Source organism: Elgaria multicarinata, chromosome 21, assembly GCF_023053635.1.
Source record: "Elgaria multicarinata webbii isolate HBS135686 ecotype San Diego chromosome 21, rElgMul1.1.pri, whole genome shotgun sequence".
NCBI lineage: Eukaryota > Metazoa > Chordata > Lepidosauria > Squamata > Anguidae > Elgaria > Elgaria multicarinata.
In genome coordinates, this window is record NC_086191.1 from 5,741,981 (window position 1) to 5,759,810 (window position 17,830).

Genomic DNA, 17,830 nt, shown 5'->3' on the forward strand with positions numbered 1-17,830 from the left:
GAATCCTAAGCAAAATTTAATTAGAAGTAAACCCCTACCTGTTCAGTGGGATTTACTCCCTAAGGAGTATTTCCAGCCTTAGCAATACAGGGTTTTGACAAACTTTGTTACAAGGTCTGGGAGGAAAAAAAAAATCCCAGCAAACTGGTCACCCAGTAAGAAAATAACAAATTGAGCACTGTTTTAAGTCAAAAGGTATGATATAAATTAATTAAACAAATAAAATAATTATGCAACATTAAGCCCTACTCTTTGAATGTGCCTCCCTCTATGTGCCTGGGGCATCTAAATATTCCTCTAAATACAGAATGCATTTTATTGTCACTTATTGTACTAGCTTTTTCCAGACGAGATAGCTGTGTCCGTCTGTTGCAACAAAGAATCTTGGACACCTGAAAGACTGGCACATTTATTATGGCAGAAGCTTTCATGATGAAGTGGGCTGTAGTCTATGAAACCACAATAAATGTCTTAGTCTTTTTGCTCTGGCTCTTGTTCCTGTTGTAGTATCAGCCACCACTACGAGCACTGTGAGAAATTAAATGACAGCCTACGCGTTATTCAGAATAATCGCACAGTAGAGTCCTATTTGGACTGTTTCACTTCAAGGCATTTTTGAACCCCTTCCTCAAATTAAAACAAACACTGCACATAGAAAATTAACTAACCTGAGAGAGGACTAGACTAGAGCCTTTCCACCCTGTGAGTTTTCTGTATAAGGGAGTTCCTTTTTACAGAAACCTAGCTTAGTTTCTTCTTGCACATTTAAGAGAAGTTTGATCTTCAGAAAGCGAGGCCTTTCACGGCACGGAGTATTACTGTCTACAGATCACACTGATGCGAAGGGCACATTGGGTCACTTACTCAAAAGTTGGCATCCCTTCTTACATGGGAAAGAATGTGACTCCCTCAGTCTTGGATGGTATATAGTCCAGAAGGACTGTTCCATGTCATTTAATGTCATTGCTGGATTTGTAGATAGGATCTAACTTACTGTGCTACCACTTAAAATTAGTCAACGTTGTTAGTTTTCGCTCCAGCTGCACAGAGCCCAAAATCTAGTGTGTGTGTGTGAGTATGAAGCAGTTGGTGTGTATGTCCATATGGTTTCACTTGTGCCATATAGTGTGGAATTTCCCCCTCCCTTGAAACATATCTATCCAGTTTCCTTGGGCAAGCCTTTTAAATTTATTTTTTATTTTATATTCTCCGGTAAGCAAGGGGTTGTCATGTTCTAGCCATGCAACAAATCTATGAAACAGAGCAGGCTGAGAGACATTGACCCTGTTCAGATGACACACTAAGCCACAGTGGTTAAGCATTTTGAACTAAACATGGTTCAGCATGTCATGCGCACCATGACTTAACGTGTCATGTGAACCATTCCTAACCATGGTAGCTGCATAACCACAGGTTAAACATATTCACTATCCATTTGCTGCAAAAGGGTGTTGTCGGAACAGACCCATTGAGTGGCCCAAGGTCACTTACTGAGTTTCATGGCTAAGCGGAAACTTGAACTTACCTTGAAGGGGAATACATTATCCACTTTCTTCAGTCTGTCATATTTTACTTGAATATGTGAGCAGGAACTGCTATTTATCTTCCTTTAATCTCGTGCTAACCGTACTCCGTTCCTTCAAACATTTCTGAGATTATCTTCTGGAACATTTATCCTTCCCATAGCCACCGTGTGACTATTTTCCAACATCTTTCTTGAGCTGTGAAGCCCCAAAGGGTACACACAAGATGGGCCACTGGTTTTGAAAATAGCAATTGCATTGTTTCTGGAACCTAGGGTCTAGTCTTCTGTTGATGCAACTTAAAATGGCATTGGACTTTTGTATCATAGCAACGTATTGTTGACTCATGTTCAGTTTATCCCACTGTAATTCCTGAATCCTCCTGAAGTGCTGCTAGCAAGTGAGTTATGCCCCATTGCACAGATAACAGATTTGTTTTCCTCTAGTAACAGTTAACTTCTATTTGTGCTCAGTTGTAGTTACCTTTCCCCTTAGTTAGGGTGACCCTATGAAAAGGAGGACAGGGCTCCTGTATCTTTTAACAGTTGTATAGAGAAGGGAATTTCAGCAGGTGTCATTTGTATATATGGAGAACCTGGTGAAATTTCCTCCTCACCACACCAGTTAAAGCTGCAGGTGCCCTGCCCTCTTTTAAATCTGGTCACTCTAGTATAGCTCCTGCAGCTTTAACTGTTGTGATGAAGAGGGAATTTCACCAGGTTCTCCATATAAACAAATGACACCTGCTGAAATTCCCTTCTCTATACAACTGTTAAAGATACAGGAGCCCTGTCCTCCTTTTCATAGGGTCACCCTCCTACCTTAGTTTCAAATATTTTTGAATGCTTAGTGTATCATAGAATCATAGAATAGTAGAGTTGGAAGGGGCCTCTAAGGCCTTCAAGTCCAACTCCCTACTCAATGCAGGAATCCACCTTAAAGCACACCTGACAGGTGGTTGTCCTCTTGAATGCCTCTAGTGTGGGAGAGCCCACAACCTCCCTAGGTCATGGGTTGCATTGTTGTACTGCTCTAACAGTCAGGAAAAATTTTTCTGATGTTTTGTCGTACTGCCCTATCAGAAAGGTTTTCCTGATGTCCAGCAGGAATCTGATTTCCTGTAACTTGAGCCCATTATTCCGTGTCCAGCACTCTGGGATGATCAGAAGAGATCCTGGCCCTCCTCTGTGTGACAACCTTTTAAGTATTTGAAGAGTGCTATCATGTTTCTCCTCAATCTTCTCTTCTCCAGGCTAAATGTGCCCAATTCTTTCAGTCTCTCCTCATAGGGCTTTGTTTCCAATTGCCCAGGAAAGTTTTAGATCTTATGGCTGTGAAAAACAAGCTTGAGCCACACCTATGGAAGCCACAGAAGCCTGAAAGATGGTTGATTAAGCGTTTAACTGCTTAAGGGGCAGGACTTCTCTATACTTCCCTCTTCCATGAGCAACAGCAGAATAAAATTATACAAACTAAAATTATTCAAATTTCCTTAATTTACATCATTTCTACTTGTCCCAGAATTTAATGGTTGTGTACTTCCAACCTCAGACATCTGGGGTTGGAAGTAGAAGTTGGTTTTACCTGGGTCTCGTTTAAGCTAATGTGAAAAATTAAATCCCATTGATTTGAACAGGAATTAAGTGCAACTAAGTTTGGATCCAAACTTTCAGAAGTTGTTGCACGTCTTCCTTCTATCGTGTCATGCTGATGAGTGTTTATGTATGTAATCTTGAACACTGCTGGATCCAGGACTGTCACATCCTATTTTAGGTTGCAATCTGGACCCCACTGGGACTTACATAAGAATGCGTAAGCGTGTACCATTATTCTTCTTTGTAGTATCCTGTCAGTCAGTTGTTAGTGACATGGATTGTGTGTTTCAACCAGATGTATTTCTGGTGACAGTTTCTTCTAGGCCTGCTTTGGAAGCTTCTGAGGAAACTGGAACTTTTGATTTAGGAAGTCAGGTGATCCACATGTCCCAGCAGCACAGCATGGATCTGTCTTAATCCCTCTGCTATCTGAACTGCCCAGCATAACATCGTTATCACTTTCTTTAAAAAGAAGAAGGAAACGGGTCTTTATTGCATTTTTTTGTGTGTTGATGGTGGGTGTGGATAAATAATTAGGGCACCTGTACACCCTTAATTTTCTGGAAAAGTTTCATGTTCCTACGAGCCCCAGCATTGCCAAAGAACTTAAGAAGAATCATTCTGGATCAGACCAAAACTTCGCTAGTCTGGCATCCTGTTTCCACACTGGGCAACCAGCTGTCTGTGGGAAGCCCACAACTAGGAAATGAATGAACACAATAGCGCTCTCTCACTCGTATTCCTCATCAGCTGGTGTACATAGGCTTACTGCCTCTGATACTTTGGGTAGCATATAACCATCATGACTAGTAGCCACTAACAGGCTTATCCACCATGAATTTGTCTACTCCCCCTTTAAAGCCATCCAAGTTGGTAGCCATTGCTACGTCTTGTGGCAGTGAGTTCCATACTTTAACTGTGCGCTGTGTGAAGAAGTCCTTCCTTTTTTCTGTCCTAAATCTCCCACCATTCAGCTTCAGGGGAAGAACCCATTGGGTTCTACTACTATGAGAGGAGAAAACGTCTCCCTAAAAATTTAAATATACCTCTATCATGTCTCTCACATCTGTCATTTCACATTATGGGGAGTGGTACTAAAATAAAAAGTCTAGTGGGGCCTGGGGTTTTCCCCTGCCTCTGTTAATCCCAGAATAACCTCAGTTAGCCCATTTCTGTTCTCTAATTCTGCTAAAAGTAACTTCCAGTGACTATCCTGTAAGTGTAAAACAACCAGGTTTTGTGGCATCTTAAGGACTACCATATTTATTGTGGGATAAGCTTTGGTCAACTACAAGTCACTTTATCACATATGGCAACATGTGTCTCTGGTCCACATGAACTTATGCCATAATAAATACGATAATATTTAAGATGCTGCAGGAGTTTTGTTCCTGAAAACATGGCGACTCTTCTGGAATTCAAGTTTCTGTCTATTTAAATCATTGGTCTTCAATTAATGGGTGGACCACAAATTGCATCCTGTCTATGGTAGATGACACTCTTAGCAACCTTACCTTATTTTTATTTCATTATTATATTTATATCCCACCTTTTTTTTCCTCCTGCAAGGAACATAGACAACTTACATGGTCATCTACTCCCCATTTTGTCCCTGTGAGGTGGGTTAGGCTGACAATCAATAGCTGGCCCAAAGTCACCCAGTGAGATTCATGGTCCAAGTGGACATTAGAACCTGGATCCCCCGAGACCCAATCCAACACTAACCGCTACACCACACTGGCTCTTCCTCTATTTTCCTCTTTCTCTTGGATTTTCTTCTTAAGAGGAGAAAGATTTCGAAGGGAAGAGGAGAGAGAGAGAAAAAACTAAGAAGAAAATTAGGACAATGGACATACAGTTAAGCAACGACAAAATGTAGGCCAGTCCCATGTTGCGGTTAAAGGTCCAAAAAGTGTGGGGATTACTGTAATGAGTTACCTCTAGCCAGTGCTGGTAGGTCAGCTTGCAACATTTAACCTAAGTGTAAATATTTATTGTATTTCTCTACATAGCAGTTTTCGTTTAAAATATCCAAAACAGTTGACTCTGTGGTTGAGGCTGCGGTATCTCTTGATACAGGAGCTAGGTGACAAGCCATGAGTTAGTACACTAAACCTAAACGTAGCTAAATCTGTTTTCATCATCCCGGCATTAATATTTTAAAAGTAGATTGGCACTGTTTCTCCTGTTTGGAAGAGGAGGCCTGATTTCCTAGACAGACTGTCTGGCTGGCTGCTCCAAGCTGCTGTTGGAGCAAAGTCCCTTCATATTTTTTCCTGTGCTTCTGTTTCTGTCGATCAAGCCTGTATCCTTGCCAATCCCAGCTGGGTATTGTGAGGCCTAAATTAAATAGCGCTTGTTGAGTGTATTGAGTTTCTGAGAGAGGTGACACCACAGAAACCCCAAATATGAATTACTTAGGGTGCAATCTTACACGTATTTAGATGGGGGGGGGGGGAAGCATGGGGAATGCTGGGATTTGTAGTACTTCTTTTTGTCTAAATATGCATAGGATTGCACCCTAACTTGTTTATAGCACCTTCCCTGTGCATGATGCTGTACATACAGAACACAACCCCCAAACTCTAAAGGGCTCATAGTCTAAAATCCAGCACAGGGAAGATTAGAGAAGAAAGAGGTAAACAGAGGAAGCATATGCATTTATTTTGGTACAAGAGGATAGGTCCCTGCTCCAAGGAGTTTACAATTTAAAATTAAACGCGGGAGAGGTAACAGAGAAAGGGGAGCAAACAGGGGAAGAATAAAAGTTAATTTCAGTTACAAGTACTATAATTTAGTTGTCATTTTAAGCAGGCTTTTAAATAGCTGTGCATCTGATCGCCTGTGGTGAAGGCGAAATCACCCCCAAGCAAACTTCCTCTTTAAAAGAAAAGAAAAATTCAGGAGGATGAAATTACTTGATAAGAGAACAGGAGGGTTCATGCCCATTCTTTCTGCCGTTCTTTTGGGAGGAAAAAAAGACTTGTATGTGTAATGGAGAACGTTCCCCGTTCTGTGGACGGGTTTGCATCTGACTTCCTAATGGTGATGGACAATTTTTTGACGTTGCCGAAGAGGAAACAAAAAGGAAGAGGCAAGAGGCCATAGCTTAGCGGTAGAGCAGATGTTTTGCATGGAGAAGGTCCCCTATTTAATCCTTGAGACTTCCAGCTAAAAGTTTCCTGAGACCCCCCAGACAGACGCTGGCAGTCAGGGTCAACATTACTGGGCTAAATGGACCAAGATAGTCCTAGCCTGGTATTCCTGGCCTAGCGTAATAACACAGCCTCGTTTGTTTCTCATTGGAGTAATTTGGGTACATTAAAACATTTTATTGTGGCTCTTTCAATGCATGTTTACTCAGAGGTAAATTCCGCTAAATTGAATGGGGATTACTGCAGCCTTGTAAATAAACCCTAGCCTGCATTTATTTTTACTGTCCTGCTTCCATGGGGTAGGGGGGGAGCAAAGAACTCCATCCGTCTTGCAGCAGCTGGGTGCAAAGATGAAGGCGTTGCAGTGGTGGGTATGCTGCATCCTCTATTCTGTCCTGCATGGAATTGCATGTAGTTGCTGGATGCCTGTGGCTAGCAGGCTAGTGCTTAAGCACAAGGCTGGCTTACTCCCAGCTAAGCGTGTGTAAAATTGCCGCTTTAATCGTCCTTGCTTATTTTTATTTATTTCTTGCATTTTTATGCCGCCCAATAGCCGAAGCTATCTGAGGAGCGCAATATTTGTGTGTGTGCTTTAAAGTTTGGAGGTCCGCACGCCACACTTGTGCTCAAAGAGATCTGTACTTTTTCAACTGCATCCTAGAACTACTGACAGGTGTGTGCCTTGCAACTGTTAATATTGTATTGTAATGTCTTCGTACTATTGTGAGCCGCCTTGTGAGGGCAGTGTGTTGTCCTGGAAAGTAGCGAGGTGGAGATGGTTTAAATCAGTGGTTCCCAAACTTTTTCAGGTCACCGCTCCCTTGGTTCCACAAACTCATGCCCAGCGCCCCCTACCCTATAAAAATCATTATTCAGAATAGTGGTTTTCAACGACCCACTAGGGAAGATAATAAGAATAAAATTCAAAACAGTAGCAGTTAATTGAATATTTATTCAAAATCCAAAGCACCCGCCGCAGGCTTGCCGAGAGAGGGAGGGAAAAGAGAGCGAACGCCTCTGTTTTGCAGCCGGCGTGGCAGGGCACACCAAGCAGGATATGTCTCTTCATTAGCGTTTTGGTGCTTTTGAAATATTTCAATTCACCGTTAAAAGGACTCTTCTTAAATGGTATTAATACATGTGTGGATTCTTCTCCTAGATGGCTTAGGACCAAACTACCTTCTCCCATAAAAGTGTCCCTGGGTTTTAAGTCCTTCTGGAGAGGCGCGTCTCGGAAAAGACCACCTCCAGCCCCCCCCGCCGCTTCTTTGCCTCTTAACGCCCCCCTATGCAATCCCACCGCCCCCAAGGGGGCAATACCGCCCACATTGGGAATCACTGGTTTAAATAAATAATGGCAGAATTACCCAGTTAATATTGCCTTCTGCCCTCTCCTTTGCCCAGTCATTCAGGGATGGGGAAAATGTTGATGTTCCATGGATTCCCCCCCAGGGTAAGACCTGGAATAATAATAATAATAATAATAATAATAATAATAATAATAATAATAATAATAATACCCGCCTCTCCCTCTGGATTGAGGTGGGGAACATCATTGAATACAAAAATATCATACAATGTATAAAACTGATTAAAAAACATATAAGACTGATACAATGTTAAAATAACAATAGGACATCTTAAAATTCATCTGGCTATGCCTGCTGGAAGAGATCAGTATTCATTTATTTATTTAGAATATTTATATACCGCTCCCCATTGAAAATTTCGGAGCGGTGTACAAGATAAAATAAAATAAAAACAGAACAAAACACTTTAAAATAGATTTTAAAAGATTTTCTTAAACTTGGAAGTCTATTAAGTTGACAAATCTCTCCCGGCAGGCCATTCCATTGGCTTTAACCCACTAGGTACCCTGTAAATGGTTTGGACTACAATGCCCAACATTCCTGACCATTGGCATGCTATAACTGGGGCTGATGGCAACTGATATCCAAAATATCTGATGTACACCTTTTCTGAAGATGCCGTTGCTTTCCATGTACCGGCAGAGAGGGAAAGGATCAACACTGTAGAGCGCTTTCCCACTCCAAGGGGTATGAAGTAGTGCACCTTCTCCAACCTGGCTCTCTCTAGATGTGTTGTACTACAATTCCCATAATACATCTGAGAGGGGGCACCAAGGTTGAAGAAGGCTAGAGGGTGCATCCAACATCATGGTTTAGTATTTCACAGCACTCAGTTTGGAAAGGTCTGGATGATTCCTTGTTTTAAGGCAAATCGGAAACCGGTTTGACCATGTAAAGCAAATAGCCTGTATATCTATGTGATGTTGCAAAGTTGTTAATTAACTGGCTTTTGAATGCCCACAGAGGTCTATTTTAATGGGAGAACAAACCTCCAATATGTCTGATCTGTGTGTGTGTTTGACAAAAAATTATAATATATTTAGCACATTCTGGTTCTGTTTTTGCAAGCGAGCCAGAGATGTAGCGGAAAACTAAATGTTAGATTATTTATCACTGGGATTATATCATTTGGTTGAGTAGAGGAGTCTAAACATATCAAAAACATGTACAGTGGAAGCTTTTGGAGGAAAAAGAAAGAATTGGAATTGCAGAGAGGTTTTCTTACTTGAACTGATGTGCAGAAGAATTGATAAAAGTTTTAACCTTTGATAGCTGAGGCTCACAATTTTGTTGAGTGTGCATTACAATTTGGAGGTAGACCCACACTTATGCTCAAACTGGTCAATAGTTATTGTTGTTTTCTGGTTTCCTCACATACCCTATAGCTTGCTCACCTGCATATAATTCTTTGATGACTATGTTGACCAGGCAAGTAGCTTAATATAAGGCGGTTGTAGATTTTTGGTAGCAGATTGCTTTAACTGGCCCTGTTCGGACAACACGCTAAACCATGATGGTTAAGAGTTTTGAGCTAAACATTGTGGCTTAGCATGTCATGTGAACCATTCCTAACCATGGTGTGAATCATTCCTAACCATGGTGGCTACATAACCACGGTTTAAACACGCTCACTAACCACTTGCTGCAAAAAGGTTAGCGGGCTAACCATGGCTTAGCATGTTGTCTGAACAGGCCCACTGTGAGATTCAGGGAGTGCTGAGAGTTTTGTGATTCTGGGTTTCCCGTTATTTTTTATTAAACATACCAATAAAAAAAGACCCATCAGTGGTTTGGAATTTGAACAGACATCTAGCTGTATCTCTAAGTCCAGTGCATTCGTTAGAGCGCTAAACTTTCTAGGAAGGTTATCAATGGCAAACAGATTTCCTTCAAAGATGCTTTGCCAACAGATGATCGATCTTCACCTGTAATATTCTGTATGAGTAGATTCAAAGTCTTGTACCTTGTATAGGTGTCTAGAAAGGGAAAGACCCGCAGTTCCCATCTGGTCATGCAAGGTGAGACCCGATGAGTGTCGAGTTGGGCATTTGATTTGGCTAGTTGACCAGTAAAATATTGGTCAAATAGTGATTGATTTTTTTTAAGTATTAACTTCATTAGAACAACAACAGTAAGAGCTAGTGTGGTGTAGTGGTTAGAGTGTCGGACTGGGGTTCAGGAAATCCGGGTTCTTGAAATTCATTGGGTGACTTTGAGCCAGTCACTGACTCTCAGCCTAACCTACCTCACAGGGCTGTTGTGAGGATAGGACAGAGAAGAGGAGGAAGATCATGTATGCTGCGTTGGGTTCCTTGTTGGAAATAAATGTAATAATAACTAAACCAATAAAACGATCACTTGATTCAGCAACAGGTTTGGGACGCAAACAAATTACAGAAACGAATTAGCTTACTGATATTGTGAAACAATGAAATGTGACTTTTGACAGAAGTGCAGTGAATTATTTATAGCCTTGAATAATGTCAATTGTTTCTGTGAAAGCCAACAATTCGCTGAACTATTCTTCCCAGCAGCACTTATCCTGGGATACCACAGCCAACCTGCAGCTAATTTATACAAAATGAAATTAAAATAGAAATGAAGTGGAGTATTAAAAGCCTATTGACAATATGACAGTCAATAGTAGCACCTAATACAGGTGCTAATCACTTCCCAGGAAGATTAAAAGACCCTAAAACAGGTTTCCCTAACTCCATGCCCTCCAGATGTATATTTATTTATTTATTTTATTTTAAATTATTTTGAGGCTGCTTTTAAAGGTAAAACCCTCTGAAGCTACACTGCAACTCCCATCATTCACATCCAGCATGGGTGATGATGATGATGGGAGTTATAGTCCGATACATCTGGCGGGCACCTGGTTGGGGAAAGCTGCCTTAGGATATATATATAAGGGATTGGGATTCCTTGAACGTGGAGAGGGTTTCTGGAGGACAGAAAGTCTGAAAACAGTTTCTGCTTCAGCTCAGGACATTCTCTCCTTTTTCACCCCTAGGATGGCGGACACCGACTTATTTATGGAATGTGAGGAGGAGGAGCTGGAGCCATGGCAGAAAATCAGCGACGTGATTGAAGACTCGGTGGTCGAAGATTACAATTCGGTTGACAAAACTGCCACAGGTAACGATCCGCTTCCCTTTCCGTCTTCCTTTTTTAAAGTCAATACACAACCTCTACATTATGCCGCTTGGCAGTTTCATTTCGGTGGATGGTTCGCGATCCTTTGTTATACAGCTTTGTAGTATAACTATTTAGCAGCCCGTGGGCCTGATATATCACCCCATTCATTTTCAGAATGCTTATTTATTTTACTGGATCTCGACATTTTTGCGTGTGTGTGTGTGTGTGTCTGGAACAGGAGTCTCCTGTGAAGTTGGCAATTCATTCAAAACGATAGCCATTACTAGCTAAAGGCCGGCCTAGTTTTATGAGATGGAGAGTTCTAATCCCTTTCTCGAAGCACTTTCCTCTAATTTCTCCTTCTCCTCTGCGTCACACCTTGCAAGAGCAAAGAAGAGAACGGGGCCTTCTTTTCCACGCTGAGTGTCCCACCTCCATCCCACAAACTGAATATTAACCTCCTAGGCCCCCAGGTCTTCAGAACTGGCATCTGAGGACTAGAAAAAGCTAGTGCCAGAATGTGGGAGTAGAACCACAGGTCTGTGGCAGAGCTCTTGCTTAGCATGCTGAAGGTCTCAGTTGCAATCCCTGGCACCTCCAATTAAGGAAAGTCAGGTAGCAGGTGACGGCAAACACCTTTGCTTGACAGCTTGGAAAACTGTTGCCAGTCAATGTTGGCAGCTCTGGGCCCAAATGAACAAATAGGTTTTTTACCTGATTTGAAGCTGCTTTCCTATTTCTTAACGTTGTCCTAATTTTTCACCCCGCCCCCCGAGGAATGAAAAGCAGTAACTCAATAAGAGAAATTGAAGGGTTGCATTTGGAGGATGTCATAGCGGTGGACACTATACCAATTTTCTACCCTTGCCCAGTGGCCCCACCTGTAAGAATCCAGTCCGCTCCTTAATTGTGTTCATCCCTTTTCATAGCCCCATCCTGTGATTGTATTACTTGGCCATGCTATAGCATGGTAAATCATTGGGATATATTTTTTTTTCCTTTAATAAAGAGGGGCCTGATAACTGTCATTCTCGCTTTGGCGATTTGTAGATTGGTGTTGTTACACGCTCTGCGTGGGGCCAAGATTTAAAGATGGTCCAAAAACTTCGGCTAGTGCAAAATTCTGCTGCCTGTCTTATTAACCGCAATGAGTTGCACCTACTTTGAGAAGCCTGGGCATAATTCTCAGGCTGCTGGTTTTGACCTATAAAGCTTTAAAAGTTGGTGATTTGGGGTGTGTGGGGCGGGGGGGGTCCTCCAGATGTTGTTGGACTGCAATCCACATCATCCCTTACCATCCACTACGCTAATTAGAACTGATGGGAGTTGCAGTCCCAGCAACATCTGGAGGGCCTCATGTTCGATCTCAGAGGGCATTTCCTCCTGTTTGTTCCATTTCCGTTGTAGCCCCAGAACTTCAAAATACCCTCTTGCAGGAAGACCTATGTGCCTCGTTTTCCATCGTCCTTTCAGAAACAACCCTGCGCTTTTAGAGAATCTGCCTGCTATTGCATTCACTCACCCTTCTATTGTGTTCCTTATTGGCTTTCCTTTTATGTATTGTTTGGTTTTAAGATCTGTCGGCTGCATTTTTGTAAAATATGCCGCTTTGGAAATAGACATTGAAAGGCCAGTGTTTAAACATTGTAAATAAACAAACATAACTATTGGTAGAGTATTTATGAGATGCTTTAACATGCAACTAAGTGCTGCACAAAGGTCAAAATACGCAGTTTTTGCCTGCCAGAGCAGTGTGTAATTTAATAGGCACAACTAATGGGTTTGGAGGACTGAAAAATAATTCACTTCTGGTAAACAAACTCTTTTATATTCAAATACTATGATAGTCCTAGATTCAAAACAAAAACCCAGGTCTCCTTTTCCCAGCCCAGCCGCTCTTCCTAGTATAGGCTTTGTCAAATCTGTATTGATAAAAATGATGTGTTTATGCACTTATAAATCAAGATCAGTTCATCTGATCCTAATTTAACTTTCAGAGTATATTCAGCTTGTATCAAGGGAGGTTTCTGTCCACACATTCTGCACTGGGGGCATCTGTGCATTTTGGAATGGGAGGGGACTGCCCCCTTACAAACCACAGGTGAAACGTTCGTTTGTTTATTGCATTTCTATACCACCCGATAGCCAAAGCTGTCTGGGTGGTTCACAACTGCTAGTAAGTCATCTATCAACCCTGGCAAGTGGAATACGTACATTCGCCCACACTGTCCATCCCAGAGCGTGATTCAACCATCTTAGTTTTGTTAATAAAACACCTTGTTAACAAACGCTATTAACACCCTGTCATTAATAGCGTAATTCAGGGTGCAGAATTTATGTAACTATTTTCTAGGCGCACATAATTATACATTTAGTATATGTCAAAGGACATATTTAGTGTGTATTTCAACAGGGTAATAAATAACAGAACTGTTAAATAAAATGAATCATAGCGCAATGACATGTTCTGGTTTGTTACGGAAGAGACAAGCCAGAAGCCCTTGTTCGGATCTGACGCAATTTTTTCCCTTGCTAGTGAGTTCCTACTTGTTGAAGCTGCTTCCCCTGGTGCAAGGAGCCAAACCGGAGCGATAGGGCAGTGTGCATGGGTGCACTACTCATGAACAATAAGCCAGGATTCTCTGGAATTCTGGTTTATCGTTGTGTGAGATTGATGACCATAGTACCAGAAGTGAACTATTTCTTGTGGGGAAGGGATTTGCTGATCTCCCACCCTGCTCAGCAGGAAAAAAGAAAATTGGAATTAGGAAAATAAGCAAGTTCAGGTGTGCTGCAGTTTCATAATGGCCAGGTAGAATGGAGACAGTTCTGTGTGGGGAAGAGCTAAGTGAAATTTGAATCGTAGGATTGTTGAGTTGGAAGGTACCACAAGCATCATCAAGTCCAACCCCTCAGGTTCCAGCTATGCTGGTGAAGTGGGCCTTGTTGGTTCCTCTCCTCTGTTCTGGCTTTTAGAATGATTCTCAGTCTGTCTACTTCGTTTCCCAGAGTTGCCGACTTGGAACGCCTTCTTAAACATGTGTTATGGAGTAGAAAATACAGCTCCGTGTTAGTGTTGAAATTTATTGCAGACATGAGGGCTAAAAACCTATTTTGATGTAGAGTGTTGGAAAAAGTGGTGGAGGGAGAGGAAAAAAAGAATTTTGGAGTACTGCATTCTTTGCTGCCACAGAATTGGGATCTAGAATTGGGATCTACTCATAGCCCTGCCCATAACAGGGGGAGATGAGAGAAGGAAAGCAAGTAATACCTGGGGGAAGAGAGGATCCAATACCTTAACCCTAGTTAACAGCAGTGTTGTATCTGTACCAGCCCTGTGATATCATTTGCTCCAAACGCAGGGAGAGAAAGGGTCTTGAAAAAAACTTGACAGCCTCTCTGCTTTGATTCATCCCATATCCTTGAATCTGGCAGGCAAAGGAAAAACAAATCATCCCTTTCCTGGCTATGAATATCTTTGTGGGTGTAACAGATTGGCAAATTTAATAGCTCATCTTCTTGTCTGGCTGTTGCAGTTTGCTCCTTCCCTGCCTTCTGGCGGATATCAAGAATAGCTTCGGCTTGAGCGTGTTGTGTGAGATTCCCTTCTAGAGTGATGGGCTCAGATCCTGTATCTGATCCCCAAGCTGATGAGGTGGTCGGGTCTGTTTCTGGGCGGGGGTCCTATGATTGTGTACTTTGGAAGGTGGAGAGGGCCGATTACCCTGCAGGTAGAAAAACCACTATATTTGTGAGAACTCTAGATCAAAACCGTTCTCCACGAACCAAGATAAGTTAACTTTCTTTGTGCGGGGATTGTTTATTTCTTTTGTATGGTTAATTTTTTTTGTGCGGGGATTGTTTATTTCTTTTGTATGGAGGGTCATTCTTCAAGATTGCAACTGGGGAGGGATTCGCATGATTGAATGCTCCTCCCTGCACTTAGAAAGCCAACAAGTCAGGGGTAAGGTCAGGCTATATGCTTCCCACCACCCCCAGACACACTAATTTTATCTGCGGGGATTTTTATTTGTGGGAGTGGGGGGTTGTACGGAGGAGCAGCATTGTTCAGACTATAAGAGGGGAGCACGTGTGATTGAATGCTCCTCAGTAAAATAAAAAGCCTTGCAACTGCAAGATTAGCATATCAGGGAGAAAGGTAACAGGTCCCCTGACCTGCTAGCTTTCTATAAGAAAGGATTTTTTTTTGTATGGAAGAGCTTTCCATCATGTGAGACTCCCCACACCACCCCCAATCTGCAGTTTGAAGTGGTATAGGCCAGACAAAAGTTTACCTGCCATCTGCTCTTTGTAAGAACTAGGCCTTGGACACCCATTTTGTATTGCCAGCTCTGCACGTCCTTCTCTCTGATATTCTTTGGCCTCCTGCTAATGGAAACCAGGATGCTCTTGTCTTCCTTTTCCGGCCACGAGGTAGTCTGACTTGGAGCAGACTCCATGCAATCACCCGCTTTGCCATTGCTTGTAAAAAAAAAGTTCTGTCCCCTAAAGAAAGGAGGCGGCGTCTCAAGATTCATTGGCCCCCCACTCAATGATCTTCAAAGGGAGGAACTGAATTTCCTTGGCACACAAGTTGCTAGTCCATATGTTAATATTTGTGGTGCAAAACAGGGGAGTTGAGAGACCCAACTTTTGTGAAACTCCCTAGGAGTCCTCTACAGGTGATTCTGAATTGCCACAGTAGTTTATAAGCCCAACGGCCATTCCCAAACTCTTTTCCCATGCTGCCTTTCGGGCTTCGGAACCAGTGCCTTTCACATTACGATTTAACTCCGAAGCCTTGTTGTAGGTAAAACTACCACGGTGTGTGTGTGTGTTCTCCACCTGTGTCTCCAGGCCGTAACCATTTTGAATTCCCTTCCCGGCAGTTTCGGTGAGCGTGCAGCCAGTGGCCACCCCAATGCCGATTGTTGCCCACGCGTCCCTCGGCGGCGGCCTCACGACGCCCACGTCCGTCAGCGGCAGCGGGCCGCCCAACAGCGACAGCGCGAAGAAGACGTTGGTGACACTCTTTGCAAACAACAGCGGTAAGGAGAGAGACGCTGGATGCTGGGTGATCGGTGGGTGATTTTTGAGCTGTACTTGGGGTCTACGGGACGTGCCATTCACCGGGCCCTGCTTACGTCTCATCCAGATACTGTGCCAAAGAAAGTGGGATTCTGTGACTTGTATGAATTGTGCACGCTAAGAAAATTACACGCTTTCTCTTACTCTGCACAATTTAAAAATGCTTGTGTTGGTGGAGGGAGGTAACCAGTTCTATGTGTAGAGTTGAGGTTTTGCCCTGTGGTTGAGTAAGTAGCCGATCACAATAATCTCACCCCCAACTCTTCTCCCCACATCCAGCCGGTGCACCTCTAGTCCAGCAAGGCGGGCAGCCGCTGATCCTCACACAGAACCCGGCTTCCGGCCTAAGCACAGTGGTGACCCAGCCGGTTCTCCGGCCGGTACAGGTCATGCAGAATGCCAACCATGTGACCAATTCCCCAGTGACCAGCCAACCCATCTTCATCACAACCCAGGTGAGGGGTGATGCAGCCGTGCGGGTATCTTGGATACGATATTCAACAGATGTGTCTGGTGCTCCCATTTATTTCTCTGTTTTAAGCTGACTTATTTATTTATTTATTTATTTAAGGATTTTTATGCTGCCATTCAGCCAAAAAAGGCTCTCACGGCGGCTTACAAAAGTATTTCTTGACAGTCCCTGCCCACAGGCTTACAATCTAAAAGACATGACACAAAAGGAAAGGGGATTGGGAGGGAGGAGGAGGAGGGGGGAAAGGAAAGGAAACTCAGGCACTACAATCTTAGTTGGAAAGTTCAGCAGTTGCAGTTGACAGCAGGAGGGAGGGGGCTCTCAGCTGGAGCTGGACCCAGGCACAATGGAGAGGTGCCCGGCTGCTGCTTCCTCCCTCACTGGTGGCCTCTGCAGAGACAGTTGGTAGCAGGAGGGAGGGGGCTCTCAGCTGGAGCTGGACCCAGGCACAATGGAGAGGTGCCCGGCTGCTGCTTCCTCCCTCACTGGTGGCCTCTGCAGAGACAGTTGGTAGCAGGAGGGAGGGGGCTCTCAGCTGGAGCTGGAGCCAGGCACGGTGGAGAGGTGACTTCCATCTTGCCTTCCCATACACAGGGGAGGTGACTAAAAGTATAAACCCTGTAGAGCACTTTCAAAATATAATAAAGCGATATAAAAAAGGTGGCAGATTAAAAACCATAACAATTAACCCAAGCAGATTAACTGCCAGCTGAAATTTCTTCAAACAGTGATGAAAAAGCCAGCAAGGCAGGTGCCGGATGAATCTGCTGATATGGGGAATTCCACAGCTTGGGCAAGTTTACAGAGAAGTTGCTCAGATAGACGTGAGACATGCAGAAAGACCTCCCTAGGCAGATTCTTATAGGAGAAGTCTGGCTTTTAGGTATCCCATAACTTAAACTCCCATCAACCCTAGTTAACATAGACAATGGGAGTTGGTCCAAAACACCTGGGAAGGGCGCCAGGTTGGGGAAAGCCACTCTAAAAGATGGCACTAAAAAAATATGAATAGGTATTCCATCGCCTTCCTTTACATTCATACATATTCTTATGTTGATTGGATTCTTCATTAGGATTAATGTAGTTGTAATATAGTCTAGTCTGCTTTGATTCCAGTATTGTATGAATGTAGAGACCAGTTTCTCTGAAAGGTCTTTGTTAAATCCTTTCTCCTGTCCTGTCTGCTTTTACAGCTAGTTATTTTGTTCTTCAGTACTGTGTCCCCCGCCCTAGTATTGGGTACTGCATCTGATAGCGGAGGTAGTGGGTATTGGAGGTCATTGTGCTTGCCATCCAGATATCCATACTCAAGCTGCTGCTTTTGCTTGTGTGACCCAGGGTTTCCCTGTACGGAACGTCCGACCTGTGCAAAACGCCATGAATCAGGTTGGGATTGTCCTGAACGTACAGCAAGGCCAGACTGTGAGGCCCATAACCCTTGTCCCAGGTAAGGCAGCAACGGAAAGCCTGGGAGGGGAGCAATCAG

The 17,830-nt window shown here is 43.2% G+C and overlaps 2 protein-coding genes across 3 annotated transcripts in view; one reads left to right on the forward strand and one right to left on the reverse strand.

The window, feature by feature from the left end:
- PSMB4 (proteasome 20S subunit beta 4) overlaps positions 1–17,830 on the reverse strand; it is a 242,579-nt gene that overhangs the window by 194,587 nt on the left and 30,162 nt on the right. The gene's annotated exons all lie outside the window — the stretch shown is intronic.
- The window catches only part of POGZ (pogo transposable element derived with ZNF domain), a 42,215-nt gene that overhangs the window by 2,567 nt on the left and 21,818 nt on the right, over positions 1–17,830 (forward strand). Inside the window, exons 2-5 of the mRNA XM_063145801.1 lie at positions 10,660–10,784; positions 15,674–15,832; positions 16,152–16,327; positions 17,683–17,791. Of these exons, the coding sequence (XP_063001871.1) occupies positions 10,661–10,784; positions 15,674–15,832; positions 16,152–16,327; positions 17,683–17,791 (568 nt within the window). The 5' untranslated portion in view covers position 10,660. The remainder of the gene's footprint in view (positions 1–10,659; positions 10,785–15,673; positions 15,833–16,151; positions 16,328–17,682; positions 17,792–17,830) is intronic.